The sequence below is a fragment of the Sinocyclocheilus rhinocerous genome, unplaced genomic scaffold (genome assembly GCF_001515625.1).
Source record: "Sinocyclocheilus rhinocerous isolate Xijiao unplaced genomic scaffold, SAMN03320098_v1.1 scaffold2117, whole genome shotgun sequence".
Lineage (NCBI taxonomy): Eukaryota > Metazoa > Chordata > Actinopteri > Cypriniformes > Cyprinidae > Sinocyclocheilus > Sinocyclocheilus rhinocerous.
In genome coordinates, this window is record NW_015626361.1 from 106,793 (window position 1) to 116,929 (window position 10,137).

A 10,137-nucleotide genomic window follows, 5' to 3' on the forward strand; every position below is an offset into this window, starting at 1 on the left:
GAACGATTCTCATTTGCTACTTAAATCTACAACATTTAAAAAAAACAAAATATTAGATCAAGTAAGCACAGAATCAACTTTGCACTGCTGCGCGCGACTGCGTCAAGGATCAGACAAATAAGCACGTGCATCTTGAAAAGCGAATGTTTTGGAAAGTGCTATGCCACATTTTTGTGCCATCTAGTGGTTTAGATGAAAATAATGTCAAAGGCGCTTTTTACCCCAGGGCGCCTTTAGCCCCGTTGTACCCCTATACATTTTTATTTTTAACTGTTGCTGAAAAGCTGCTGTTTACTGGCAGGTTCCATTGTGACAGCTTACACATACAGTCATGGCCAAAAGTTTTGGCAGTGACATGCATTTTGTGTTTTGCAAAGTTTGCTGCTACAGTATTTGTAGATTATTTTTCCACACGTGTGACAATGTGCTATGTAGTGCAGGATGCCTCCTTTGCATGCCACAAAGGTTAACATGGTCAGTGAAGTTCCTGATGTTCACAAGCTGTTTTGAGGTCAAGACTTTAAGGTCTCTTATCGATAGTTTCTCCATTATTTCTACATTATATATTGAAGAATAATAAACTTAATAACTTTTCTATTTCAAAAATGCTAAACGAAAAGTACTTGATAGTATCTGACATTGCAAGTCCCGTGAATCTACTGATAAGAAAAACATTTTGATGTAATATGGTGTCTGTGGTTTTAAAAAAAAAAAAGGCTTCACTTACAGTATTCATTTCCTGCTTTCAGCAAGAGATTGCAGATAAATATGCAATGATGAGAAAAAACCTTGCAATGATGAGAATAAAATGCATGTTTCCAGAACATGTAATCATGAGAAATAGGTGTTACCACTCTCAATGCTGCCCTCCCACATTTGTAGTTAATAAAAACACATAAAAGTGACGTGTGCCATTTTCACTTATCCTAAGTAACATGCAGACTGCAGAGACAACTTTAAAGCCCAAAGTAGGCGTATACATAAAGTTTTTACACGTATGCTATGCTAGTGTGTTTGATGGAAATATTGTCATCAGCATTGTACATGTGCTGTGTGATCTGCAACTCTTGTTTAAATGAGTACAAAGACATTTTATTCGGAAATAGCGAAGAGAAATAGCACAAACACTTTACAAGGATGACAGATGGTAGTTAAAAAAAGATCTATAGGCGGATTTTATAGATGCAAGTTTTTAAAAGTCTTCTGTAGTGTCTTGGGCATGACATGGTGTTCTAAAAGCATGCTCAAGTTAAAAAAGTACTTTAACAAAACTTCTCTAGACATTTCATTTTTTTTTCTCGTTCCACTGCTTGCATTTTTCAATGCAAAAATGTGTTCTGTGTGAACGGCCCAAAAGAAAGCCATTTGAAGTGTGAAAGCGTAAACATCATGTTTTGTGACGGTATCAAAACGTTGTCCAACCAGTGTCTGAGTTTGGGGCAGTACTGTTCGGTTGGACAACCAGTAGCAGTAGGGAGTTCAGGTATTTGGGAAACCTGCTTGAAAACAGTTTCAACAATTTCAGTTTCATTATTTCAATGTGGAGCAGAAATTAGACACTTTACGTTTAACGCAACACTTACCATAAAAAACTATGAAGTCTAATGTGTTTAATAAATTATAATAACTATTATAAACAAACAGGTGAATAACTCCACCTTCATATCCAGATTGGCCAATATCATTTTTTAGATGGCTACATTAAAGTATACGGGAAGGAACCAAATGTAATTGTATATTGTCTTTTCAGTCTGTTTAGTTCTCAGATGCACAAGATGGTGACTCCTCCTACCACACTGACTCCTCCCACCACTGGAAATAACAGTAATTTCAACCAATTCGTTGACTCAGAGTTTCGCTACACTCTGTTTCCTATATTCTACAGCCTGGTCTTTATCTTTGGGTTGCTGGCCAACTGCTACGCTCTTTATGTGCTGCACCGTATGCGAGAGTCAAAAGCCATGAATGAGATTCGAATCTACATGACCAACTTGACCGTTGCAGACCTGCTGTTTGTGGTCGCTCTACCGTTCTGGATTGACTACTTCAAGAATCACGGTAACTGGAAGAACTCAGATGCCCTCTGTCGTATCACAGGCTCGTTGTTCTTCATCAACACATACTGCTCCATTCTCTTCCTTACTGTCATCAGCATTAACCGTTACTGGGCCGTTACCAGGCCGCTGGTGGCCGCTTCTTCTGACTGCTGGAGACGTGGAGCAATCGTCTCAGCGTTCATCTGGGTCGTTACTCTTGCAGCATCAGTTAAATCCCTCACTGATGATGGAATCCCGAAGAATAAGGAGAATAACAACATTTCTCGCTGTTTTGAGGGTTATCAAAATGAGCATTACTCTACGAAATATACAATGGCCGTCACGCACTTCATCATTATTAGCTTATTCTTTCTTGTTTTCTTGATGGTGATTATCTGCAACATCTCGATCGCTCGAGCTCTTCTGTCGCAACCCATCAGTCAGCCTCAAAGCAGCACAGGAAAACGTCCCGGTGGTACCAAGCGCAGAGCTTTGAGGATGCTGTGTGCTGTCATAGGCGTCTTTGTGATCTGTTTCCTGCCCCACCACGTGGTGCAGGGTCCCTGGGTGTTGTCGGTGCTGTACCTGAGGAAAGATTGGAGTAAAGAAACACGGCAAAGCTTAAACGATGCTCACCAGATCACCCTCATGCTTATGGGGTTCAACTGCCTTCTGGACCCGCTGGTGTATTGCTTCGCCACCACAAAGTTCCGCAAGTACATCCAGAATCATTTCACAAAGGTCAAGAATAACAAACGCTGCTCACGCAACACATTAAGCACGGCTGTGTCACTGAAGAGCAGACATCAGAGTGAATTATGAACATTGAAGAAGAGCAAAAAAAAACAAAAACAAAAACCAGCTGAGAAATATTTGGTGTCTGCTTATTCTAAATAGAATCCTATTCAGACAGTTTCAGATTTTAGCGGAATTTAATTTAAATTCCAAATTAGGTTCTCTTTGGATTCTTAAAGGGATAGTTCATCCACAAATTAAAATACTGTCATCATTTACTCACCCTCATGTCGATCCAAACCTGTATGACTTTTCTTTCTTTCTTTTAAAAGATATTATTAAAAAAATGCCTTATACAAACCAGTCAAAATCTCTCCTTTTGTGTTCCACAGAGGAATTTGTGAGGCTGGGTAAATGATGACAGAACTTTCATTTTTAGGTGAACTATCCCTTTAAATGTAATCAAATGATTGACATGATTTTCAATTGCTGCCCCTTGCAGACATCACATTGAAACAAGGGAGAATTTTAAACTCTTCAAATTATTCAACGCATATGATAAATGCCTGATATACTGAAATATTAAGCTTTTTCAGCCTCATATTTGATTAATGTATTATCATATTGTCTCTTAAAGAAATAATTCACCAAAAAAAGGACAGTTCTGTCATCATTTACTCACCCTCATGTAATTTTAAACATGCATGATTTTTTTTCTTCTTCTGTGGAGATATTATGGTGATGACAAAATGTTTATTTTTGGGTGAACTATGCCTTTAAATGTTTGCACTTGTGTAGGTGGAATATCTATATAGGTTAAACAAACCTATTATCTGTAAAGATGTGGTGTTCTATTCTCGGTAAGATGTGGTGTTCATTTTTTGTGTTAAGAATAATGAAAACATGATGTCATATCTGGAGACAGTCTACTCTAGAATAAGGACGACAAATGAATAAAGAGGATGCTGGTGGTTGATCTGACCAAAGCAAGGTGTGATAAGAACAGAAGACAGGTCTTTTTTTTTTTTTTTTTTTTTTTAAAAACATAGATTAGTCTAAGCTGAAAATGCAGATGAAAGAAGCTACCTATTTCCTGTGATACTAGAGCTTCACTGTCTTAGTCTGGATTATCTGTAATATAAATTGCACTTCATAAAAAGGTGATCAGTTGATTTCTGTCTCATGTTACTATGACAAAATATATTTATTGTACTACCTTGCTTGTTTGGAAGTAGCTCTATGAGGACCATTCCTGTGGGTCAGTTCTTATGCCACACAGGAAACCTATGCATTCTTTTGCAATGGTTTATTTTCCAGAATGGGGAACTTGAACTGCACACATACCCTGGAAGTGTGCACGTAAACTGCCATGGTCTTGATCTAGAAAACAAACAAAAAAATGTTTTCTTCACAAACAAGTTTAGTAATAAATACTCTGATTGTGAACAAATGTACGCACTTTGTTCTTAATTGTAAATCTGCGAACTGCTCAAGATAATTTTATCCATGACATTTTACAGTGTTGTGATATTATTTATTTAACAGTAAGTGACATTTATATTTACATTAAAGAATTTTCTCATATACTGTAAGTTGAAATCTGTTTTATATCTATATGATTTACATTTAATGCTTTGCAAAACCAGACTTTTAAGAAAATACGTGTTTAAATAGCCAGTAATTAATGTCTTGGCATTTTTTATTATTTAAAAAGGTGTCTATGTGAGCTATGGTGGTCCTTTAGACAATTATTCAGTGATTTGTTTTCTCCTTTATTTCCTTGTGGCATTAACACATTTTAAAATAGCATGATGCTTGTATGGCAGCTGCTTCTGATGAATCTTTCTCAAAAAAAACTTCTGCATTAAGTAGGAAGTTTTGCAAAGATGGTGTTATGTACGCTCCTATTTTAAAGCTATGAATGTTCTCATTTACTCACCCTCATGTTGTTGCAAACCTGTATGACTTTCTTCTGTGGAACATAAAGGAGATGTTATGCAGAAAGTTGGGTATTTGGGTTTTTGTCCATTTAGTGAAAGTGAATGTTGATCAAATCATCCCTTTAATGTTTTGATGAAAAGAAGAACAGAGTGAGTGAAGGACAGTTGTGATGGAAAAACTCCTTGTCTCACATTCTGTCAACTGCAGATACTATTCTAGTACAGCAACTCTTTTTACATTTGAATATAAAAACATATATTTCATATGATCATTGATGTTTGCTCATGAAATAAGGCTTTGCATGTCATGTAAAGCTTAATCAGCACTGAAATGGCAAAATGATAATAAAAAAAAACATTGAAACTGTATGTTTTTGATTTTCTGTGTTTTTCTTTAAAGACATTTATGATAATATATTAATGGGTATTCTGCTTTACAGGTATGCAATAATAAGCAACTTTAGATTTCAGCAGTCATGCATGCTGGGTTTCAGGTTCATATCAACATTGTGTGCGTCAGCGGCCCCCATTGGTGACTGATTTAAAAATGGATTAAAATAGTGATCAGGGTTAGTCTTATGTAGCCAGATTTTTTTAATTATAAGTCCAAGTACTATTAAAACAATATACCTGAACTTTTATTCAATTATGTTTCCAAGGACAAAATTATATTATTTAGTACTAGTTATGTTATGTACTATTTTTTTTTTTTACAAAATTACATGATTTACATCATGACTCAGTTAAATACAACTTTATTGGAACAGTTCACCTCAAAATGACATAATTTACTCATGTCATTCCAGATCTGTTTGGTCTTTCCTGTGTGAAACACAAAAGAAGAGATACTCAGAAAAATGTGTCAGTGTTTTCCTTTCATACAATGAAAGTTAACCTACTTTTATTATATGTCACTGTACCGCTCACGGTACACTGTGTTTTTTGAGGGTTAACTTTGTGACATACAACAACTCAAAAAAATTAAAAAATAAATAAAAATAAAAATGTCACAACATGTAACATATCTTTGAAAAGCTGAGATTCTTGTGATTCGAATGATGCCAAACCATTTTAAGATACAATGAACACAATCAGTGTCTTTGTTAGATTGTCAACAAGGCTTCATGCTGTGATCCCATTGTGTTTTCCAGCTAATAGCTCCCAGCTATAGTCCTCTGCAGGCATCTGTTTACAAAATAAAAATGTAGGTGGAATGTTTTTTTTCCTTTTTCAGTGTGTTCAAAGTTCTATTACTCAATGCCAGTAAGACTTAGAGTGATTCTGAGGTTTGCTCTGTTTAGGAACAAACCTCAGAGTGTCACCTTTCAAAAGAGACCAAAACCATGCATATACTCCACATGCTTCAAGAACAGCATGCAATTTACTTTGGGTATGCCTTTTTTATGCATTTTAGGCAAATTTTACAGGAATGCTAAGGGGTCAATAAAGGCATACAGACAAAACAGCTGGAGGGCATACAATTAAGATGTGAAAATGTATTTGTTTTCAAGCACTGTCATACATTTTTTAGTTGCTATTTCAGTTGTACTGTGGCCTCTAAGTCATCTGAGGTGAGGCTACTTTTATAGATGGAGAAATTATGTATTTCCTGTAGGTGAAGTCTGTCAACAGTGCTTTATGAATATTTATTCCCTATCATGCCCCAACCCACACTCTCCATTCCTGGAGAGATACATCGAAATTAATCCAATTTATCTTTCTGTACTGGCTTTGTAGACTAAAGTGGGGAAAACAATGCTTTTTGTTTGCCAATGTTTGCCAAATGCATAAATATACTGCTAGAAATGCTTTGTCAAAAATGTTTATCAGGAAGCATGTACTATAATTCAGTACAATAATACATTAGGTTTAATGGGTTTAAATCATCTGTAATGTTGAAAAACAGTATTTTTCTTCAACATTTTAAAGTGAAGCTGTAAAATGAATTTCTCTAAAATGTAAAATAAATCAATCTCCTTCCCCTCTGAGGGACACATACTCATTAAATGCTTAAACTGTTGGATTTTTTCCTCAAATCACTAGTTATATATATCTATAAACATTATCTTGATGCCCCCAGTGAGCAAATGTTCTTTTCTTTTCCACAGTTTAAATCTAGACTTATCTAGACTTATTGATTATTCTGAGGAATACATGTTTTTGTGTGTGTTGTGAGGGCTTAGTTAAGAAGAAAACAATCAGGTGGATAAAACAAACACAAATAATATAACAGTTAGCTGGGTTATGTTACATCAAAAGTTTAGCCAATGTTTATTATTTTAATTGTAAAACATGTCAAACAAAAGCTCATATGTGTGAAATAACGAATAATGTATAGAAAGTCTATATACGCTTTGTTTAAAACATGTTTTTAGAAATATAAGATTACAGCAAGTAATATAAACATATTTACAATCAACAGATATTTACCATGCAACGGAAGTCTTAATGATAATAATAATAATAATAAAACTTAAATTGTGTAACATGGTTTTAAAAGTCTCTTCCCAACAGCAGAGGGAGCCCTAACCCAACTTATAGGTTGTCCTCAACAGGTAATTTTTTTTCTCAATTTCTTCTCATATACAGTATATTCACACTGAATAGAGCATATGCTGCACCCTATGTAGACAAAAGGGTGGATCAATGTTATTGCCTTTTATGTCTGTTGCAAAAAAAAAAAAAACATGATTAAACGTGTGATTTAGCATTTTTCCAGCAATAAACATTTAACATACAAATTAAAGAGACAATAGAATATATATATATATAGAACAGGGTTGCCAGGTTTTCGCAATAAAACTAGTCCAATCGTGTTTCGAGGGGGGTTCCCCTGTAAAAATCGCATTCCGGGGGTAAAATACACGTTTTTCGGCGGGGATCTTCCAGTAAAATTCACATTCCAAGGGCTAAATATCACGTTATTGGGGTCGCTTCAACCCGCGGACATGAACAACAACCCGCGGCAACAGTGTTAAAGTAGCCCAATTCCCAATTCCGAAAACCACGGACTTGGCAACACTGCTTATGAACCGCCCGCGATATAGGGTTTCCTTGTTTACCGCTGTAAACAAAGCAGAGCTGCGCTTTATACGGAGGAGAAGAAAATGCCATTGCCATCGAAACTTTTCTCAAGACAGTTCCCTTCAGTGATACATTAATATAACCCCAGAAATGTAATGCATTTTTGTACTTATTTTACTGTTATGTTCGGGATCTACTGGGACAGTGATAAAGATCTATAGTCGATCGCGATCGACGGGTTGGCGACCACTGGTGTAAAGTATACACTTCTTTCAAAAATATTAAAAAAATATTTTATCTGGAATATAAATATTTTATCTCAAACATTATAAATGACTTTACTGTCACTTTTAATCAAATTGTGTTCTTGCTGAATTTAAGTATTAATTTCTTAAAAATAAAAATAAAATCTTACCGACCCTAACTGATATTTCTCACAAAATGTTTCTATTTATATAATTAATTACAGATAGAACAACAACAAAAAAAAATACAAAGATTGAAATGTGTATAAATATTATTAACACTGAATTAATATTACATGTGTATGGATATTAAATATTTATGGTTAATATAAAAAATTTTATTACATTGAACAAGCCAGTAAAATAAATTAAAATACATAAATAATAAAACAAAGTATTAAATCAATTTACATAAACATAATGCAATAAATCGCCAGTACTCTAGTAGCCTACTAAAGCATTTAAGCGCTCACATGCTGTAGGTTATTCAGCAGCAAAAATAATCTAAAGCCCCTCCTCTTATACTCACCTGCTGCCTCCAGGTCCTAGCGTTCATCAATGTGAGGTCGAGCACAAAACGGAGGTCAAACCTACAGAAACTCATCCTCCTGCAGGTAGAGAGAAGAACGAGCAGAGAGCAGTGAGAATATGAAACGAGACGGGCAAGAAAAAGAAAAGCGTAGAAAGAAAGTAAGGCAAATTAATTTGCTTTATAAAACCCCTCCAAACAGTTGAACAGAAAGTGCTTTTACTAAAAGACTTAATACAGCAATCCATTTAGTTTTGTTTCCTTTGTCCCTCAGAAACCAATTAGTAAATTTAATTTCACTCAGATTTACTACGGTTTCACTTACAGCGGGAATGTAGCATTGAGGAAACTAAAGAAGACTATTGATCTGATGCTAATAGGAAATCTGCACGATTGGGATGGTTGTGTTGGGGTGAGCCAAAGAATGAGAGAGAGAGAGAATAAAGAAAACCCCAAGTTTTGTTGTTCAAAGTAAATGTTTGATTTCCCACTGGGAGAGATAACAAAGTAATCGTATGCCACGCATTCACATTACTGTGCGCAGCCCAGCAGTTCGCTCATAAGGCCTGTTGTTGTCTTTTAACAGCTGCCATTCTGATGAATAATCATAGCCACTGTGCTGCATTTCTGCTGTCATTGAGCATCCATCATGAAATGACAACCGCTGCGATAAATCCACCACTAGGTGGCAGCAGCAGGCAGCAAATGACACGCGTCTGTCTCTTTCTGTCAGGCCACATGTGCTGCGTCTCAATGTGCCTACTTATACTACGCCCTTAAAGTATGTACTCTTTTGGAGAAGAAAAAGTACACACTTTTGAGTGTAGTAGAAGAGTAGGCAAGCTTTGGGACATACTATCACGTCACACAACTGCGTCTTTAACAGACGCTCTGTCGCATAGATACACGCACCCTGTCACTGTAAACTGGCCTGTCAATCATCTTGTCACAGTTAACATCCTCCACATTGCATTTCATTTAACTTCCTACCATACTGGAGAGAAAAGAAGTAGCTTGTTGATCTGCCTGTCGCGGGTCTTTCATGTGAGAACTCTGCTCATATTTTATGCATAATGATGCATTTAAAAGTTAACGACCAAATGGATGTTTATAAAAGTTAACTTTGCTGTTGCAGATGAAATATAACACGGATAATAACAATAAATACCCAAAGTGCAATGGATTGTGGGCAATTTTAGCCATTAGAGTGTGCACGGATCCACACTTCAAAAATCGACCTGAAATAGTAGACCATCCGAGGACTTTTGGCATAGGGGCGCGCGGGGCACAAAGTAACGCGGGGTTAGTAGTAACACACGTGGTTTGAATATTTCCACACATGCTAGCATAACAAAATTTACAGTATTTATTAGTTACCATATCAACATTATATAGAAAAAAAATGTGAGCCAAAATTCAAAAATATTTTGAAGATATCGCTGAACATTTATTTTACCATAGTAAAATTAAAATTCTGGCTTAAGTACATTTTTCGTCTCAGTTTTTATTATTCATTTAAAATGAGACAAATCTGCTATTATTTTAATCTCCAATCTGTTATTTATCAGTTCAGATAGTTTTTTAATGCTTTGATAACTAGCAGAAGACACTAACCAGTTTTAAATTCC

General features: G+C 35.6%; 1 protein-coding gene across 2 annotated transcripts in view; it reads left to right on the top strand.

The window, feature by feature from the left end:
* LOC107711648 (platelet-activating factor receptor-like) overlaps positions 1-3,017 on the top strand; it is a 14,290-nt gene extending 11,273 nt beyond the window's left edge. For both annotated transcript variants that reach the window (XM_016516660.1, XM_016516667.1), the window contains exon 2: positions 1,751-3,017. In XM_016516660.1, coding sequence (XP_016372146.1) covers positions 1,751-2,858 — 1,108 coding nt within the window. In that variant the 3' untranslated portion in view covers positions 2,859-3,017. The remainder of the gene's footprint in view (positions 1-1,750) is intronic.
* Positions 3,018-10,137: the final 7,120 nt, after the last annotated feature.